This window comes from Diceros bicornis, chromosome 5 (assembly GCF_020826845.1).
Source record: "Diceros bicornis minor isolate mBicDic1 chromosome 5, mDicBic1.mat.cur, whole genome shotgun sequence".
NCBI classification, from domain to species: Eukaryota; Metazoa; Chordata; class Mammalia; order Perissodactyla; family Rhinocerotidae; genus Diceros; species Diceros bicornis.
The window spans coordinates 46,848,386-46,870,650 of NC_080744.1; the positions used below are offsets into that span (position 1 = coordinate 46,848,386).

General features: G+C 36.0%; 1 protein-coding gene across 4 annotated transcripts in view; it reads right to left on the reverse strand.

Moving 5' to 3' along the window:
* Nucleotides 1-22,265, reverse strand: part of TRPM7 (transient receptor potential cation channel subfamily M member 7) — a 123,895-nt gene that overhangs the window by 86,685 nt on the left and 14,945 nt on the right. For all 4 annotated transcript variants that reach the window (XM_058541553.1, XM_058541552.1, XM_058541554.1 and 1 more), the window contains exons 2-5: nt 16,701-16,780; nt 12,691-12,729; nt 4,098-4,296; nt 1,450-1,663 (exon numbers count right to left, since the gene is read on the reverse strand). In XM_058541553.1, the coding sequence (XP_058397536.1) occupies nt 1,450-1,663; nt 4,098-4,296; nt 12,691-12,729; nt 16,701-16,780 (532 nt within the window). The remainder of the gene's footprint in view (nt 1-1,449; nt 1,664-4,097; nt 4,297-12,690; nt 12,730-16,700; nt 16,781-22,265) is intronic.

A 22,265-nucleotide genomic window follows, 5' to 3' on the forward strand; every position in this document is an offset into this window, starting at 1 on the left:
TGGACCTCCAGAACTGTAAGAAAACAAATTTCTTTTGTTTAAGCCACTGTCTGTGGCATTTTGTTATGGTAGCCCTAGCAAACCAATGCATCACTCAATTTGAATTTCATAATGCATTAGATCTCATTCCTCACTTGGATTATGGAAATAGCATCTTCACTGGTCTTCCAACTGCTGCCTTGCTTGTTTACAGTCTATTTTTAAAACATCATACAAGTGATCTTTGCTCTTGGCAACTCTGCTTAAAACCTTCCCTCCTCATTCACAGTAAAAGTCAAAGTGCTTATAATGGCCTACAAGGCCTTATACAATGAGCTGCCTACTGCCCCTGCTATTCACCACACTACCCCACCCCAGCCCTGCCACCACCACATACCCATAACTCTCTGACCTCATCACTGAGCACTTCTTGGCTCATTCCACTCAACCTACACCGGACCTTTCTTACTATTCTTACAACACACTAGCCATTTCTTCTCCTTTAAATACTCTGCCACACATTATTCTCGTCTTGCTCCCTCACCTCCTTCCATTTCTACTCCAATATCACCACACCAATGAAGCCCCCTCCACCACCCTTCACTATCCCTCCTGTATATTTCATGTGTCTCCATAGCACTTATCATCTAACATATTATACATTACTTAGTTATCTGCTTTGTCTACATCTTCCCCACTAGAATATAAGCTCCATGAAGGTAAATATTTTATTTTGTGAAATGATATATTTTCAGCAGCCAGAATAATGTCTGACACACAATGAAGTTCAAAAAACAGTTGCTGATAATGAATTAGATGTTTGCAAAATAATTTAAATAATAATTATGCTTTACTTTGGATATTAAAATTAATTTGCCTTCCTTATATCTAACCTGTACATGTGATGAGGAAGACTTGGAATGAAAGATTATAACATACTAATAATTAATTTTGAAAGTTACTTTTTACCACTTCCTAGGCAATGGACTGCCATTCTTCTATTAATTTACCAGTAGTCAGAAAGTGACAGGAAGAACACTTTGCTCTGTAGTAGGGGTCAGCAACCCTTTTTGTAAAGGGCCAAACAGTAAATATTTTAGGCTTTGTAGGGCATACATACCTATTCACCTCAGCTGTTGCGGCACAAAAGCAGTCATAGACAATACAAAAACAAATGAGTGTGGCTGTGTTCCAATAAACCTTTATTTACAAAAACAAGGAGTGGGCTGGATTTGGTGCATGGGACGACAGTTTGCCAATCCCTGCTCTAACTAAAGTGCATTATTTTTTTAAAAGACTAAATGAAAATCAAATACTTTTACAGTTACCATTTATACCTAAGAACTGTAGATTATTTAACAGAAAAACCCAATATATCTATACTCAGTGTTGAGTATTATTTCAAATATCTAATTAATATTATGAAAAATTTACAAACACTAAATAAAATTGGTATGATCATCACATTACCTGTGTTTACACCTCCAGTTAAAATCCAAGCTCCGGTTGTAACTGCAGCTTTAATAAGACCCTTTCCAATCAACTGCTTGATTCGTGGGTGAAGCTCAAACTTCTGCATGCCCCCATGTACAGAGATAACAAGTTTGGGTAATTCCATTTGCCATTCTTTAAGCAGAAGTTGCAGAATGACTTCAGGTTTGGTGTCATATGATAGTCTCACATACTAAAGAAGATTTTTGAAAAACAAAATAATTGAATATGTTCATAGGTTTCATAATGCAACATTATATGACTTTAGAAAAATTTTATTTGATTCAGATTATTATAAAATAGATTTCATAGGCTACTTTTAATATATTTACACTCCTAGCAATAAGCAATAGCAAATGATTTTAAAGATGGAAAATCATTCTGTAAGAGCTAGAGAGGTAGTGGCACTCTAATTTTTAAACTTCAAGATTAAGACATAAATATGTTACTCTTTCTGTTTATATAAATTCAACTACCATTCATCCAATTTACAAATTTATCCACAATATTTATGCCTTGTTTAACTATGAGTATTCAGCGAGCAAGTATTAAGACTAGCTACAGTGACGGGAAAAAAGAAAAACAGAGAAGAATGGTGAAAAAAATGGAAGCTTCTACAACTCTTGCTATTGAGAGGCAAATATTGAATTATCTGTTTCAAAGTTTTGAATGTTTCAAATTATCGACAAATTACTGAAAATAATAAATAAATCTTATTCATTATTTCAAGATGTTCAAATGAATTCACCAGTTTAACTTCTGAAAATCATTCTATGGCAAATAAGCTATCAAATCTGTGGAATAACTTCATCTGGTTTGAAAGATTTAAAAAAATTATCTTTGGGGCCGGCCACCAGGCAAGTTCACACGCTCCACCTCGGTGGCCTGGGGTTCGCGGGTTCAGATTCCAGGCGCGGACCTACACACCACTCACTGAGCCATGCTGTGGCGGAGTCCCACATACAAAGAGGAGGAAGACTAGCACAGATGTTAGCTCAGGGCCAATCTTCCTCACCAAAAAAAATTTTTAAAGTAAAATAAAATAAAATAATCATCTTTCTGTTAAGTGACATCACAAAACTTAACTTGCTACGACCACTCTAATTCATTCTCTTTTTTCAAAGCACCTACATGATTTAGCTCATAAGGAGTCTGAAATATTCATGTTCATGCTGGATGAAAAACGTTTTTAATCATCGCTAAGAAAGATTCTTTGCAAAATAATATATTGCCCATTCCTTTACAAACACAGAACCTCAATGAAAAATATCCCACAGTATCAGAATCCTACAGAACTGAGAAGACTCCCAAGTCTCTTAAGAATGCTCTGTAATGAGATTTGTTCTATACTAAGTCTTTCTGCATTAGTTTCGTTTAACTCATTATTATACTTGGGTACATAAAGTAGTGTTTGGAAAACAGCCTAAAGTTAAATTAAAAGAAAAAAGATTATGTTAGAAACAAATGAGGAATTCTACTTCCAACAATGATGGACTAGGTTGTTTTGGACTAATTCTGCCCCTGGGAACTACAAAAAATAGAAAAAGATAAATAACATCTGTTCTAAGGCATCAGAGAGCTACCAAGGCAGAGAGAACTTGTAGGATCAGGATCCAAGAGAATAGGAAAATTTTGAGAGATGGGCCCACCATTTGGCATTGCTTTTCCCATCAAGGAAGGGAGGCATGCAGAACAACGTAAATGGTAAAATGCTGGTAAATCTAAATGAATAATAATAATGTTTTGGGGGCTTAAAATATACAAAGAAATAAAATTCATAGCAACAAAAGCATGTAAGTCAAAAGGGAAATAAAAGCAGTTACAAGTATTCTAAAGGTTCTTCCATTGTCCAGAAAATAATAAAAGTACTAATTTATAAGAGTAACAAGTTAAAAATGCATTTTTTTTAAATAATTTTATTTATTTTTTTCCCCTAAAGCCCCAGTAGATAGTTGTATGTCATAGCTGCACTTCCTTCTAGTTGTTGTATGTGGGACGCGGCCTCAGCATGGCCGGAGAAGCAGTGCGTCGGTGTGCGCCCGGGATCCGAACCCGGGCCGCCAGCAGTGGAGCGCGCTCACTTAACTGCTAAGCCACGGGGCCGGCCCTAAAAATGCATTTTATACTGTTTATTATAAGATTAATCTAAAGCATAGAAAAAGAATGTATAAATAATATGCTAATAAGAAAGGGAAGAAATAATAATACATAATCCAAAAGACACAAGAAAGAAAAGGGAACAAAGAGAGAGAGTAGACTAAATTAAAAAAAAAAAAAAAATATATATATATATATATATATATATATGCTGCTTAAAAAGAAACCTCTTACATAAGGAAAGGTTAAAAGTAAAAGGGAAAAAAAAATTTAGCTATAGTGATTTCAGAAAAAGCAGACTTCGTCAAGAAAAACGATGAGATAAAAGGCATTTCATGATGAAGAAGGTTCAATTCACCAAGCTATAACAATTCTATATTTGTATGCACCTATACAAAGAACTTCAAAATACATAAACAAATGACTGAGACTAATTTTCTGACACAGTGTTTTATAAATTGTCATATAATAGATGTATATTATTTAAATAACAAGATAAACTGAAGTAAAAAATCAAATAGATGACATACCTTAGCTCTGTATGAATGAGAACCCCCTTGAAAATTTATGACTCCATACGCATCCGTTGGGCTCTGTTCTGTATGCTTTTCCACAGACCATTCTTCTAATGTCTGATTAAAATGGTCACCCAATTTCACATCTGAGTATTTCATGGCAAGACTTGCAGTAAAACAAGCATGTTGCTTGACCAAGCGACCACAATAACACCTAAAAATAAAATAAAATTTTAAAAAGACCCGTGAAAAAATTAGTTAATGATAAATGAATTAAAACAAATGAACCAATGAAGAGTATGAAAATAATTTGACTTTTTGATTTTCAGATATTATCTTCATGACGGCATTAGTATTAGATGATTACTCATCTAAATTTAGTGTGGGGCATCTACGAAATGTAGTATAGTCATGCACTGATTAATAATAGAGATGCATTCTGAGAAATATGTCATTAGGTGTGCTGCTCACTATGCGAACATCATAGAGTATACTTACACAAACCTAGATAGTATAGCCTACTACATACTCAGGCTACATGGTACCAATTTTATGGCACCACTGTCATATACGCAGTCCGTCGTTGACTAAAACGTTGTCAGATGGAGCATGACTGTATAGCCATATAACAGAACAGTATTCAGCAACAGAAAGGAATGCACCACTAATATGGATGAATCTCAAAATCATTATGCTGAATGAAAGAAGCCAGATGCCAAAGAGTACATATTTATATGATTCCATGTATACAGAATTCAAGAAAATGCACACTAATCTTTATGGTGACAATAATGGGGGCCTGGGGCCAGGGGCAGAAAGAAGGTTTGCATTCTACCTAGAAGCATTGACCGGACAACTATGTAGGAAGTAGGAACCCAGTGGAGTCAGGCAGATTTTTTTTTTTTTTTTTTTTTTGGTGAGGAAGATCAGCCCTGTGCTAACATCTGCCAGTCCTCCTCTTTTTTTTTTTTTTTTTTTTGCTGAGGAAGACTGGCCCTGGGCTAACATCCGTGCCCATCTTCCTCCACTTTATATGGGACTCCGCCACCGCATGGCTTGCCAAGCGGTGCATCAGTGCGCGCCTGGGATCCGAACCGGCGAACCCTGGGCCACCGCAGCAGCGTGCACGCACTTAACCGCCTGCGCTACTGGCCCGGCCCTAAGTCAGGCAGATTTGATAAAAAATCATATCAGAGTTTGTAGAAACCAAAAGAGCTAATGTGGGGCAGAAAACAAAAAGAGGAAGCATCTAGAGACAGAAAGTTCCAGATGTACACAGAAGGGTCTCCTTAAGCATGAGTAAGAATAAACCACCCAGGGCAAAGGTAAAAACTACTAGACAGCAGTAAGCCACATAATTCCTGAAGTTCATAAAGGGCAGGGAATAGTTTATGTTTTCACTAGCCAGAGAGGAGAAATCTCATAAGACACAAGGCCTATCACAGGGTCCTCAGAAGAGTAACGCCTAATTAAAGAGCTAAATTAGACCTAGATCACACGTGCCCTGACAAAGTGTAAGAGCAAGACTTGAAAGAATCAAACTGATCCAAAGTAACTTAATTACATGCTAAAATAAGTCAAAATTCCCTAATGGAATATAGCAAAATCCAACACCCCAAAATATAAAATTCACAGTATGTAGCACCCATCAAAAATTAGTAGGCATGCAAAGAAGTGTAAAAACATAAGTGAAAAAAAATCAGTAAATGAAGACCCAGAAATTGTAAAGAGATGATGGAATGAGCAGAAAAGGACACTAAAACAAGGCACACCTTGTTTTATTGCATTTTGCTTTATTACCCTTTACAGATATGGAGTTTTTTAAATGGCAGGTCTGTGGCAACCCTGTGTCAAGCAGGTCTATCAGTCCCATTTTTCCAACAGCATTTGCTCACTGTATGTCTCTGTGTCACATCTGGCAATTCTCACAATACTTCAAACTTTTTCATTATTAATTATCATATTTGTTAGGGTGATCTGTGATCAGTGATCTTTGATGTTACTATTGTAATTGTTTTGGAGCGTCATGAGCTGCGCCCATAGAAGATGGCTAACTTAATCAATAAATGTCATATGTGTTCCCCTGTCTCTGACCCTCTTCTCGGGCCTCCCTATTCCCTGAGACACCGAATATTGAAATTCAGGCCAATTAATAACCCTACAACAGTTTCTAAGTGTTCAAGTGAAAGTAAAAGTCGCATGTCTCGCACTTTAAGTCAAAACCTAGAAATGATTAAGCTTAGTGAGAAAGGAATGTCGAAAGCCAAAATAGACCAAAAACTAGGTTTCTTGTGCCAAACAGCCAAACTGAATGCAAAGGAAAAGCTCTTGAAGGAAATTAAAATTGCTACCCCAGCAAACACACAAATGATAAGAAAGTGAAACAGCCTTATTGCTGATATGGAGAAAGTTTTAATGTTCTGGATAGAAAATCAAACCAGCCACAACATTCCCTTAAGCTAAAGCCTAATCCAGAGCAAGACCCTAACTCTCTTCAATTCTATGAAGGCTGAGAGAGGTGAGTAAGCTGCAGAAGAAAAGTGTGAAGCTAGCAGAGGTTGGTTCATGAGGTTTAAGGAAAGAAGCCGTCTCCATAACATAAAAGTGCAAGGTGAAGCAGCAAGTGCTGATGTAGTAGCTGCAGCAAATTACCCAGAAGATCTAGCAAAGATAATTAATGACGGTGGCTACACTAAACAACAGATTTTCAATGTAGATGAAATAGCCTTCTATTGTAAGAAGATGCCATATATGACTCTCATTGCCAGAAAGAAGTCAATGCCTGGCTTCAAAGCTTCAAAGGACAGGCTGACTCTTGTTAGGGGCTAATGCAGCTGGTGACTTTAAGTTGAAGCCAATGACATTTACCATTCTAAAAATCCTAGGGCCTTTAAGTATTATGCCAAACCTATTCTGCCTGTGCTCTTTAAATGGAACAACAAAGCCTGGATGACAGCACATCTGTTTACAACATGGTTTACTGAATATTTTAAGCCCACTCTCAGACCTGCTGCTCAGAAAAAAAGATTCCTTTCAAAACATGACTGATCATTGATAATGCACCTGGTCATCCAAGAGCCCTGATGGAGATGTACAATGAGATTAATGTTGTTTTCATGCCTGCTAACACAACATCCATTCTGCAGCCCAATGGATCAAGGAATTATTTCAACTTTCAAGTCTTGTTATTTAAGAAATACATTTCATAAGGCTATAGCTAGTGATTCCTCTGATGGATAAGGGCAAAGGAAATGGAAAACTTTCTGGAAAGGATTCGCCATTCTAGATGCCATTAAGAACATTTGTGATTCATGGGAAGAGGTCAAAATACCAATATTAACAGGAGTTTGAAAGTAGTTGATTCCAACTCTCATGGATGACTTTGAGAGGTTCAAGACTCCAGTGGAGGAAGTAACTGCAGATGTGGTGTAAATAGCAAGAGAACTAGAATTAGAAGTGGAGCCTGAAGATGTGACCGAATTGCTGCAATCTCATGATAAAACTTTAACAGATGAGTTGCTTCTTACAGATGAGCAAAGAAAATGGTTTCTTGAGATGGAATCTACTCCTAGTGAAGATGCTGTGAAGAGTGTTGAAATGACAACAAAGGATTTAAAACATTACATAAACTTAGTTGATAAAGCAGTGGCAGGGTTTGAGAGGATAACTCGAATTTTGAAAGAAGTTCTACTGTGGGTAAAATACTATTAAATAGCATCACATGCTAAAAAGAAATCGTTTGTAAAAGGAAGAGTCAATTGATGTGGCAAACTTTACTGTTGTCTTATTTTAAGAAATTGCCACAGCCACTCACCTTCAGCAACCATCACCCTCATCTGTCAGTAGCCATCAATATGAAATCAAAACCTTCTGCCAGCAAAAAGATCACAACTCACTAAAGGCTCAGCTGGTTAGCATTTTTTAGCAATAAAGTATTTTTAAATTAAGGTATATACATTGTTTTATTAGACATAATGCTTTTGCACACTTAATAGACTACAGTATAGTGTAAACATAACTTTTATATGCACTGGGAAACCAAAAAATTTGTGTGACTCGCTTTACTGTGATATTCACTTTATTGTGGTGCTCTGGAACCAAACCTGCAATATCTCCGAGGTTTGCCTGTATTATAAATAAGCTCCAACATTAAGAAATGCTCAGGAAGGTAGAGGAAAACATGAACACGTTGAGGAAGGAATTGGCAAATATTAAAAAAAAAAAAAGGCCCAACTAGAATCTAAAGATAATACAATATCTGAAGTGAACATGTCACAGGGTGGGATTTATATATCAGACACTACTAAAAGAGAAAACCAGTAAATTTGAAGACATAGCAATAGAAACTATCCAAAATGAAATACTCAGAAAAAAGACTGAAAGGAACAAAAGGAATAGAACATAGTGACCTGTGGAACAATATCAAGTAGCTCAAGACATATGTAATTCAAGTCTCAGAATGAAGGAAATGGGAATAATTTTAAAACATATTGGGCAAAAATTTGAAAACTATTTGACAGATCTGACCAGTTCAACAAGAACTATGCAAAACAAGCTTGAAGAAATCACAGCCAGGCATTGTTAAAAGCTAGTGATAAAGAGAAAATCTTAAAAGCAGCCAGACTACAAATGTCACATTATGATACAAGAGAACAAAGATAAGAATGACAGCAGACATCTTGTCAAAAACCATGCAAGCCAAAAGTCATCAGTATAGCACCTTTAAAGTACCAAAAGGAAAAAAAAAAAGTATCAACTTAGAATCCTGTAAGGCTTGAACAAAACTATCAGCCAACCAAAGTGACTTAATAGACGTTTATAGAACACTCCACCCAACAACCGAATAAAAACTCTACTAGAGTGCACAAGAACTATTCACCAAGATTGACCATATTCTGGGCCATAAAATAAGTCTCAATAAACTAAAAAGGATGGAAATCATATAAAGTATGCTCTCAGACCACAATAAAACTAAACTAGAAACCAATAAAAGAAACATACCTAGAAAATTCTCAAGTATTTGGAAATTAAATGACACACTTCTAATTAACTCATGGATCAAAGAAACTCACAAAAGAAACTAGAAAATATTTGAAACAAAATGAAAATAAAAATAATAACAAAACAATGGGATGCAATTGTACAGGGCTTAGAACAAAAGTTATAGCGTGTATTCATATATACACTTTACAGTATAAAAATATACTATATAGGATAAAAATCTGTAGTATATAGTTTAAATTAGAAAAGAAGACCCACGAGCAATACCAATCTAAACTTCCACCTTAACAACTAAAAAGAGCAAATTAAACCCAAAGTAAGCAGATGGAAAGAAAAAATAAAAAGAACATAAGGAAACAGGAAAGAGAAAAACAACAGAGAAAAATCAATGAAACAAAGAGCTTGCTCATTGAAAAGACCAACAAAATTCAACATTCATTCACTATAAACATTTTCTGCAAACTAGGAAAGGAGGGAACTTCCTCAACACAGATACCATTATACTTATAAATCTTACCTTGAGCACCACTACATTTTGAGTCCTGTGTGTCCCTCTACCTAATCACCAAACCTAGGGGTCATCTTGGGGAGTCTTGACAAAAGTGAACAAAACATATGAGATAACTGTTTTCAAGCACTGAACAAGAGGAACCATGGGACTTCAGTCTTTGAAATGCGGGAAATATGAGGTGAGTGCCCATGACTGCACCAGCCCGGGGCAATCTCTCAACCCTTGTGCATAGCCATGATGCTCAGGCAGAAAACAGCAGTATCACCGAGCTGAGCAAGGAGGCAGAAAACAGAATTCCAGGCTGCTGAAACAGCTGGAATTTGTAGCAGGGTGCCAGAGAAGAGAGACAAAGAAACTTGCATGAGGATTCACCGTGGGTTCTCGGCCATGAACTGAGCTGTATCTGTGTCAGGCAAGACTCTGTGACACCTAGCAGAAATCACTTGCTGTGGGTCTAAGAACAGTCATAAAGGGTTAGGAGGAACATAACTGAGCACCTTGGTCTTTCAGGTGAGACCCTAAAAAGGCTACACTTTAGGAGTAAGGTCCACATCCTAGGACTAAGTACAAAATAAAAATACAGCTGCCCTAACAAAGAATAAAATCAAGCCTGATGGGACAAAAGAATGCCAATAATCATCACCTGTCAGAACAAAACTGAACACCCTTTAAAGGAAGATAACATAGTCCAGAACCTCTAAAGTGGATCATATACAATGTTCACAGCATACAACAAAGAAAAAGTATGAAAATGAAACTCATAACCAACAAAAAAAGTGGACAATAGAAACAGACCCTAAATGACGCAGGTGTTGGAATTAGTAAACACATTTAAATTAAGGAATTAGAAATATGTTCAAGGACTTATAGAAATAGATGGTGATAATAAAGATACAGATAGGGCATCTCAGCAGTCACATGGAAAATGTAATAAAGAATAAAATGGGGGCCGGCCCGGTGGCTCAAGCGGTTAAGTGCGTGTGCTCCGCTGCGGCGGCCCAGGGTTCGCCGGTTCAGATCCCAGGCACGCACCAACACACCGCTTGTTAAGCCATGCTGTGGCGGCATCCCATATAAAGTAGAGGAAGATGGGCACGGATGTTAGCCCAGGGCCAGTCTCCCTCAGCAAAAAAAAAAAGAGGAGGACTGGCATCAGATGTTAGCTCAGGGCTGGTCTTCCTCCCAACAAAAAAATAAAATGGAAATTCTAGAGATGAAAAATATAACACATGACATGAAAAGTTAAGGGTTAGTGAACCTGAAGACAGATCAATACAAATGACCTGACCTAATTTGATAAATGGAAAAAAATTTTAAATAAAAAAATAAAACAGGGCCTCAAAGGGCTGTGGGAAATATCAAGCAATCTAACATGTGTAACTGGAGTCCTAGAGGGAAGAGAGAAAGAAAGGGGCAGAAAAATATTTTAAGAAACAATGGTTGAAAACTTCCCAATTTGGTGAAAAACATGAACTTGCAGATATTTATGCAAGCAGAGTAAGTACAAAGAGAAGCACTCAGGCATATTATAGACCTGTTGCTGAAAACCAAAGCTACAGGAAAAAAAAATTCTTTAAAGGAGCCAGAGGAAAAAAAGATTCATTACATACAGGAGAACAACTACACTAATAGCTGACTTCTCACTAGAAACAAGACACAGAAGACAATATAACGATATCTTTAAAGTGCTGGAGGGGGCCGGCCCGGTGGCGTAGTAGTAAATTTCACATGCTCCGTTTCAGTGGCCCAGGGTTCACAGGTTCAGATCCTGGGTGCACACTGACGTACCACTTTGTCAAGCCATGCTGTGGCAGCATCCCATATAAAGCAGAGCAAGATGGGCACGGATGTTAGCCCAGGGCCAATCTTCCTCAGCAAAAAGAGGAAGATCGGCATCGGATGTTAGCTAAGGGCTAATCTTCCTCACAAAATAAATAAATAAATAAAGTACTGGAATGAGAAAACTGTCAACTCAGAATTCTACATCCAGTGAAAACAGCCTTCAAAATTCAAAGTAAAATGAACATATTTTCAGATAAAATAAGCTGAGAAAATTCATCTCCAGTAGATCTGAATTATACCAAATGCTAAAGGAAGCTCTTCAGCCTGAATGGAAAGACACCAGATGGAACATCTCATATAGAGGAAAGAATGAATAGGATTGGAGATGGTAAAACAATTCAGTATATCTAAAACAAACTCATTCTATGCACTTTTGTTTTTAGCCTACCAACCAGGGACCTTCTCGTCTTCCTCTTACATTCCTTCATCAGATCTTAACGAACAATATATACTGTTTACTTAGTATACTATTATATAGTATATATATAATATATATACTAGTAATAGAATATTATTTACTTAGTTGCCTAAGTAAGAAATTTAGGTACCATACTGAAATCCCCCCTTTCTCCACACATCCACCACATCCTATTGAGTTTATGTCATTAATCCCTTCAAATATGTCTATTTCTCTTCATCCTCATAGCCACTATCTTAATTCAGGCTCTCATTTTTTGCCAGAATTACTCCAAAACTTTCCAAACTATTTTTTTCTCCCAATCCAATCTCCTCAAAATGCCAACTGCTTTTACTGGGGGGAAAAAAAAACCTTGAGAATGTTACTTCCCTATATAATATCTTTTTAACATGAAATCTAAGCTATGTGGCATAGTGCACAAAGAGCTTAAATGATCTGGCCCCTACTTATTTCTCTAGACTCAGATCTCTCCAACATCTATCTTACATTCTACAGTTTCCTGACAGAACCATGATCTCTTTCACTGTCTGGTCTTCCCACTTCCTGTTCTCTGTGCCTAAAATCTCTTTCCTTCAATCGTTACTCAATTAACACTCAACCCATAGAACTCTGTTCAGGTAGCTTCACTTGAGTTTCAAGCAGCCTTGCCTGATCCTTCACCTCAGAAGTCTGAGTAAAGTTAACCCTCAAATACAATAGCTTGTGAATTTTATCCCATTGTATTCTAACTGATGTTTCTAATAGATTAGAAGTTTTATTTTTCAAGTTTTTATTTATTAGATTATTAGTTTTATTTTTCAAAATCTGGGAAATAAAGTTATGTTATTAAAACTTACCTGACGAGTTGCTGACAAATTTGACATCCTGGAAGGCATCTATAAAACAAGGTAAATTTATTACTTAAAAGGAAAAAAAAATTCTTAGTTTAAACTAAACTATGTAAAATACACAAAAAAGTAAAAAACAAAAGAAAATTATATATTTAGTTTAATTTTTCAGTAGATACTATAGGTCATTTATACTTTGATTTATATATTCAAATAACTATTTTTTTAAACTCACATAGTTTCCATATTTTAAATACAATTAGTTGTGACATAAAATTCAGAAACCATAAGAGAAAAGACTGATAGATTTAACTACATAAAAATACAACATTTGTACATGGCAAAAATATGCCACTAATGAAGTCTAAAGTAAAACAGGAAAAACATTTGCAGACAAAAGGTTAGTTTCCCTAATATATAAAGAGCTTCATCAAATCCATATAAAAAGAAAAATATATGAACAGTTGACAGTAAAAACATACATATGAAAAGGTATTTGATTATAAAAGATTTTTTAAAAATACTTTAAGACCATATCTTGGAGAGAATATAGAGAAAGGTCTCATATCTGCTGGTGGAACTATACTAATCTCTATGGAGGGCAATTTGGTGATACTCATCAAAATGAAAAATGTAGATTCCTTCTCAAACTCTAATTCCAGTACTAAAAGTACAGGCTAAAAAATATCTGTAGCATATGTGTAAAATGATTAATGTACAAGGTTATTCACTACAGCATTTTTTTTAATAGCAAAAGGAAAAACAGAATAGCTAAAACAAAGGACTACTAAAACCAAGTATGATCCAAGCATATAGTTAAAAAGGATGCAACAATTAAAAACAAAATGGTTACTGTCAAGACAATAAACACAATGAGCCAAACAGCATGTGCGTAAAAGGAGAGAGGGAAGACTAAATACACATCTGCTTGGACAGGCAAAGACTGTATCTATTTCTGGAAGATATTCCAAGGAATAGGTAATACCGGTTTCCTTTTGGAAGGGGAACTTATAGTTAAGGCACAGTGGTAGAAAGGAGACTTCCACTTATAACTTTTGGTACCTTGTAAATCCACATATTAACCTATTCATATAAAATTAATTCTAAAATTCACCTAGTGTAGAAAGAAATAACCAGCTAAGCGTGTTTGTCAATTATGTCTCATATGAATGGCTAAAGCCAAGGATACTTAGTAACAGTTTGAGATTTCTTTAACACCTAATGAGCACTTTTATTATTTCTAATGCAAAATGAAATTTAAAAAATTATAGAAAACAAACTCCTTAATGATAATACAATTTTATTTTTTAATAAAGCAAAACCATAATTTTCTCTCAATGAAAAAATAAGTGTCTATTTCTGAACTTATTTGGAACACACTGAACTATGGAGATCTAAATTCTAATCCCATCTTTATGAATCATTAGCCAGGTGATCTGGGAAATGTCATTTATGCTCTCTGGTTAAGAAATGTGATGTTATGTTTTTAACAAAACATAACTTTTTAAATTTTCTTTCTTTTTTTTTTTTTTTGGTAAGGAAGATCAGCCCTATGCTAACATCTGCCAATCCTCCTCTTTTTTTTTTTTTCTGCTGAGGAAGACTGGCCCTGGGCTAACATCCGTGCCCGTTTTCCTCCACTTTATATGGGATGCTGCCACAGCATGGCTTGCCAAGCTGTGCGTCGGTGTGCGCCCGGGATCCAAACTGGCGAACCCCGGGCCGCCGCAGCGGAGCACACACACTTAACCGCTTGCGCCACCAGGCTGGCCCCAACAAAAACATGTTTAATAATTAGTAAGAAACTCAAATAAATCATAGAATAATGATTGAAAGAGACAATAGGTTACCTACTTTAATGATCTAAAAAGACATTTACAGAATTGACAAAAAATTGGAATATTAAAAAGTATTGTTTTCTCAACAGTAATCAAATAAATGCAAATTTAAGACATTTACTATTTTCTACTTATCACTTTTTCTTGAAGATGATGGAAAATGTTACTATAGTCAATACTCAGTACAGAAAGCGTTCTTATCACTACTGGTGATAATGTATATTGCTTCAATCCTTTTGGAAAGCTTTTTGGCATTACATATACTAAGGGAAAAAAAGCCTTCAAGACAAAAAAAGTTTTATCCACTAAGATCTTCAGATGGCCTAATTTTAATTTATAATGGCTAAAAATTAAAAAAACTCAAATGCCCAATAGCGAAATAGGTATACAAATTGTGGTATATAGACTAACAGGACATTAACTACCATTCTTGTAAAATATCTATAATATGAAAAAATATATTTACTATAACATTTTGTTAAAAAGCAGATACAATATTTTAAAACAAAAGCTATGCATTGAGGAAACATTAAAAATACATGCACCAAAATGTTATTAATAATGACTGTCTTGATGTATTGAAACTGAGTACTGAGCCAACTTTCTGCTTCTCAAAAGTTTTCAGAGAGGCCAGCACGGTGGCATAGTGGTTAAGTTTGCGTTCTCCGCTTCAGTAGCACCAGGATTTGCAGGTTCGGATCCCGGGCGCAGATCTATGCACCGCTCATCAAGCCATGCTGTGGCAGCATCCCACATACAAAATGGAGGAAGACAGGCGTGGATTTTAGCTCAGGGCTAATCTTCCTCAGCAAAAAGAGGAAGACTGGCAACGGACATTAGCTCAGGGCCAATCTTCCTCAGCAAAACAAAAAAAGAGTTTTTAGAGCCAGCACTGATGGCCTAGTGGTTAAAAGTTCAGCACTCTCCACTTCAGCGGCCCGGGTTCAGTTACCAGTCAAGGAACCACACTACTCGTCTGTCAGTAGCCATGCTGTGGAAGCAGCTCACATAGAAAAACTAGAAGGACTTACAATTAGAATATACAACTATGTACTGGGGCTTTGGGCAAAAAAAAATATTTTTCAAAATTTATCATGTACATTACTCTTATAATAGAAATTTAAGTGAGAGATATATTCAAAATAGGGATTTTTTTTCATTGTTAAAAAGAAATGTTGAATTCAAACAGCAAGTTTATGTAATGTAACAAAGGTTTAGAAATTCTATTCAACAAATATTTACTGAGTATCTACTATGGACAATAGATGCTATAAATTTAAAATACATCAGTTAATAAGAAATTATCTACTTGGCTATGTTTTTATAAAGGCCATATATCAAATGAAAGTAAAAGTTGCAGAGAAGGTAACTGGATAGAGAACAAAGTTTAATAGGAGATGTGAAACATACGCAGATTCAAAAATCTTGCAGATGTCTTTGTCAATTAATTTTTCCTAAGTGCCTATGAAAAGAGGTGCTCTGTAGACTATGAAATAACTATATCTTTGATTTTCCTTTTTCAGCTTTCTTCTATTTTTCGGCTTCAGAAAAAAAAAGTTTAGAAAAAAATATTTCTTCAATAAATACCTCGTGAGGTTGACTTTTTCTTGAATTTTAGCTAATGTTCTTTACTTTCAAATTTTTCTATAATCAAAGCTATTTTAAAGACCAAAAGGACAACCAGAGCTGCCTCAAGTCTCTGATGATAGGTTTTCCCATAGGTGCTGATCTATATATATACTGCGACAAACAAAAATAGCAACTATTAGGTTCATACTGGTCTCTTCTGCATGAACCATAGTGTTGGGTACTCAGTAGATGCCTAATAAACAGATACACAAACATTTTTAAGTTCTCAGTATCAGTGAATCAGTTAAAGAAAGAGAGCCTTAACTGCCTTATCTTTGTAATACACTAATATGATTTGGGGGAGTTTAGGGATGGCGAACAATCTGAAGAAGAAGTTTTATGTTGTAAATGTCATTAAGAACTCCAGAATACTGATATCTTGCTAATGATATCTCCTTCTCCCAATCCTAAAAAAATAATTAACAGTAAGCACAAAAATTAACAGTAACTACAAATAATTTAATCAATGATTTTGGTTTTTATTAAGTAAACAGCAATATAGTTTATATCTAAATTTCTAGAACAACCAAGAAGAAACAAAAGTATGCTTACCTGTGAGGGTCTTTGGAACTTGGTATAATATATACACATTCCCTCTTGGTCAAAGTGCTTTCTATCCAGGATTTCTGGGACTAAAACAAAAAGTTTTAAAAGGTGGTTTATAAATTAACTCACTAACCTTACAAGGAAATAATTTAATGATAAATACTAAAAATAAATAGTCATACTCTTTTTTTCAATTCACTAAGTATTTACTATATACTACACGCTACCTAAAATATTAGAATCATTCCATTTACAGTATTCCCCTCCTTATCTGCAGTATCGCTTTCCATGGTTTCAGTTACCCGCAAGCAACTGAAGTCCGAAAATGTTAAATGGAAATTTCCAGAAATAAACAATTCATAAGTTTTAAATTGCGTACCATTCTGAGTAGCGAGATGTAATCTCGAGCTGTCCCACTTGGTCGCGTGACGTGAATCATCCCTTTGTCTGGCGTATTCACACTGTATACGCTACCCGCCAGTTAAGTCACTTAGTAACCATCTCTGTTATGAGATCTACTGTTGTGGTATCGCAGTGCTTGTGTTCAAGTAACCCTTATTTTACTTCATAATGGCCCCAAAGTGCAAGAGTAGTGATGCTGGAAATTTGGATACGCCAAAGAGAAGGTGTACAGTGCTTCCTTTAAGTGAAAAGGTAAAAGTTCTTGACTTAATAAGGAAAGAAAAAAATCATATGCTGAGGTTGTTGAGATCCAGGATAAGAACAAATCTTACATCCATGAAATTGTGAAGAAGGAAAAAGAAATTCATGCTAGCTTTGCTGTCACACTTCAAATACGTATGTATAGGAAAAAACATAGTATGTATAGGGTTCCGTACTACTCGCAGTTTCAGGCATCCATTGGGCGTCTTGGAATACATTCCCCCTTTGATAAGTAGAGACTACTGTAAGTCCAGTGTGATTTAGATTACTAAATCAACACTGCTGTGCAGATACTGTTGCTTCAAATAACCAGATAGGAGGGAAATCAAGTTTGAGATTCCCACTGTGAACCAAAAACCTCAAGAGGGGCTGGTGTGATCCTGAGAAGTAGATCTTCTAAAAGCCAATTAAAAGTGACTGTCAGATTTAACTAAAAAAATAAAACCTAGTTCTATTCTATTTCTAAGATAAATACCTAAAGCATAAGGCCATGGAATGGCTAATGGTACAGGGGTAGAAAAAATATCAAGCAAATTCTAATCAAAAGAAACATATTAGAAAAAAATTGACGCTAAACACCAACAGGGATAGTGCAGATTATTACACGATTACAAATGTCTGATTCACCAGATTTCTATAACAATCTGAAATATGAATAACCAAATAAAAATAGTCTCAAAACACAAAAAGCAAAAAATTAATAGGGAGAATAAGACAAAGCTAAGATCACAGTGGAAGATTAACATGTCTCCCTCAATTATTGTAAATCTCAAATTACTTCAAATTTAAAAGATTTTTAAAAATTAATTTTTTATACCACTACTTAGGCTTCTGCCTAGATCCCTAGACTCTATATCCTGCTACTGATGACTGATTAAAAACAAATGAGGCATGTATTGAGCTAGGCGAAACTCCATAAATTAGGATTGAGTAGATTAAAGATCTTGGGCTCCATCCTCCATATAATATATATATATATATATATATATATATATATCACCAGGACAGTACAAAAAGGAAGAGCCTATATTCCAAAAGGAAACCTCTAGGAAAAGAATATTCTAGATAAAATTATGATAGGTGAAGTTTTGCAGGTTCCTATCAAATCCTTCAGGGACTCTAATAACAAATCTTAGTCTATCCCCCAATCCTCTAATTCTGGTTCCAAAATTCTGTCTCTCCATTCAAAATGTCAGTTTCCTAGGTCAATGGTTCTCCTTTAAATAGACTCACTTAGGTAGGAGCAAATTACATCACGATCTCCTAGTTATAAAAATCACCAGATGCCCTCTGGAACTTAGGCCCCTTCAGCAGCAAAATGCCCTACACTCAAAAGCTCATTTAACATAGTCCCTCCACCACCTCCTTATTCTAACTAAAATCTGTTATTCACTTGAAGAATCTGCTTCCCCTACATCCTTCTCTGAAAAAAAAACTAGGAATCTCTCTAGTTATCACTGTACTAGAACTCATGTTTGCTTCTAAAATACACCTGGCAAACCCAACTCTGATTCAATCCAATTCCCCACCTACTCCATAACTGACTATGTACTATTAATATGACTAGAGAAGAACTCCTCAAACTTCTCTCACATCTATCCACCAATGAGTTATCTATATCATATTCTGCCTTCCTTCCTGTGACTATCTGTGCTCCTATTTAAGTCCAACCACTCCTCTTGTGCCCTAGACCCCATACTCCTCACTAACTAAAGGACTCTCTCCACCAATTTTACCTTAATATTTTTCCTTCTTTATTAACTCATTTTAAAAAACAAAATACAACAAACCTTTGCTTGACTCCACCTCCCCCTCAAGCTAACACTCCATGCTTCTGCCTCCATCTACAGTAAAGATCACTGGAAAAAGTTTTTCCCTCTTTTCTTCTGCTCTCACACTTTCTATAACCCACTCCAGTCAGGCTTTCAAGCCAACCACTCTCCTGAAATAAGTTTCAATAAGATCACCAATGACTTTCTCTAAATCCAAAGGTCAATTTTCAGGACTCATCTTCATTGATAGATCAGAAGCATTAAACAGAGTCAATCATTCTCATCTTCTTGAAACATTTTCATCAGTTAGTTTGGTTTTCTTCCCTTCACTGGCTACTCCTTTTCTCTTCTTACCGATTCCTCTTCTTCTCTCCAATCTTTGGACTTCTTTTTTCCAATTTTATTCACTCATACCTTGGACTTCTTTTTTCCAATTATATTCATTCTTTTAGTGCTCACACCCAGCTTATCATCAATACACTACATGACTCCCAATTTTATATTTCCATGCCAGATCCCTCCCTAAACTCCATGCTCATATATCCAACTGCCTACTCAACAGCTTCATTTTGATGTCTAACAGGCATCTCAAACTTAACATGGCCAAAACTGAACTTATCTTCACCCAAATACTCATTTCTCATGCAGTGTTCCCTATCTCAGTAAATGGCAACTCTATTCTTCCACTTCTATTCTTTTTTTTTAGGCAAAAATCTTAATGACATTCTTTTTTTTTTTAATTAATTAATTTATTTATTTATTTTTTTCCCTCCAAAGCCCCAGCGGATAGTTGTATGTCATAGCTGCACATCCTTCCAGCCTCAGCATGGCCAGAGAAGCGGTGCGTCGGTGCGCGCCCGGGATCCGAACCCGGGCCACCAGCAGCGGAGCGCGCGCACTCAACCGCTAAGCCATGGGGCCGGCCCTTAATGACATTCTTGATTCCTCTTCTTATATACTTCATATATAATCTCATGAGCAAAACCTGTCAGCTTGCCTTCAAAACACTTCCAGAATCCAACCACTTCTCACAGTTCCACTGCTACTATTCTGATCCAAGCCATCATCACCTCTTGCCTGGCTTACTGAAGAAACCACTCATGCCACCCTTGCCACCCTACAGTCTGTTCCTCAAGAGAGAGAAAGTAATCCTTTTAAAATATGTCATTATGTCACTTCTCTGCTTAAAATTCTGCAATATCTTCACATTTTACTCTGGAGTTTTATAAAAGCCAAAGTCATTACAATAACCTTTAAGGTCCTAGTGCTCTGCATCTTGCCTCATTACTTTCTTTCTGTCATCTCTTTCAAGTTTTTGAGCAAATGTCACCTTCTCAACGAGGCTTACAGTATTTAAAAATGCAATCTCCATCCCCACTACTCCCTTATGCAACTATAGAGCAATGGAACCATCCCCAGGATTGCATTTAGAGCATTGTTCTGAGAATCAAAACATCTGGCCATGTCAGTTAAACTGCTGGTATATTATTCCTATACTGGCCCCTTCTCGAATCACTCTACAACAATACACTGAAGCTGGGCAGAGCATTTATAACTGAAAAGACATGACGTTTATTCATGTGACTTCTGCCTGTAACTTAAAAAAATATTATTTGGTAGTGCTGCTCTGACACATGATGATGTGAGGTTGAATTTCTACCAAAACTAACTTAACCTACTGCTTTAAACTCATGAAATTTTCATTATGCTCCTACTATTAAAAAAAAAAAAAAAAAAAACACAGGTTTTAGGGGTGGCACTGAAATTATACTGTAATTTGTCATTTAAAAGGTTGCTTCTTTTTTTTAGAAAAATCAGAACCGGTTTGTTAGAAAAAGGCAGATTAGTGATTGTATGTACTGCTGTATTCTTATTGGTTGTTCACTGATTAATGAAATTCAGATACAGATAGTATAAAGCGAGACAAAGATTTGTTTGGAGTTTCTCCCTGTAAGCTACTGAGAAACAAGTGGCAATGACTGCAGCTCAGTCCCATGCTATGGTAATGAAGCCCACCAAAATCAGATACCAGAACTAGACACTTAACATACTCAAAAAATCTACTGAAATAATGGAAATAAATATACCTGCAAAGAGAAGCACTCAAGAGTGCTCTAGTATCAACTACATAAAGTTTTTATTTAACTAAATCATTTGCAATTCATAAGCACACACCTAAAGCCTACAATATGAATGAAAGATGGGCAAAAGGTGAAAACACCATGAACAAATTTGATAATTAAGAATATAAGGGGGGGCCGCCCCAGTGGCGCAAGTGGTTAAGTGTGTGCGCTCCACTGCGGCAGCCCGGGGTTCGCTGGTTCGGATCCCGGGCGTGCACCGACGCACCGCTTGTCAAGCCATGCTGTGGCGGAGTCCCATATAAAGTGGAGGAAGATGGGCACGGACGTTAGCCCAGGGCCAGTCTTCCTCAGCAAAAAGAAGAGGATTAACAGATGTTAGCTCAGGGCCGATCATCCTCACAAAAAAAAAAAAAAGAATATAAGGGAACTTTTTAAGGGGTTCTGTTAAATGACAACTACTTGACAAAGTAGAAAGAAGGCTTGGGGAGGACTTGGGAATATATGGGAGTAGATAAATGCCATGAAATGCGACCTTGTACAATTTATATTCTCTTTTTCTCCTCTTTCTTCTCTTGATATGACAATTAGGCAGAAACCAGCAAGGATAGAGCAGACTTAACAACATCATCAGCCAATTTTACCTGATGAAATTTATAGAACACTCCACTCAACAACAGCATATATTGATACAGGACTTATGTCCAAATATAAAGAACTCTGAAAACTCAACAGTAAATTTTAAAACCCAATTAATCCAACTAACAAATGGGCAAAAGACATGGAAAGACATTACACCAAAGAGGATATGTTTATTTTACCAAATAAGCATATGGAAAGGTGCTCAACTTTATTGGTCATTAGGGAAATGCAAATTTAAAACCACAATAAGATACCACTTCACAAACACTAGAAAGGCTATATAATCAAATGTTAACTATATCAAGTATAGACAAGGAAGTATAAACTGGAACTCTCATACTTTCCTAGTAAGAATGTAGAATGGTATAAACACTTAGGAAAGGTTTGGTCATTTATTAAAAAGTTAAACATAA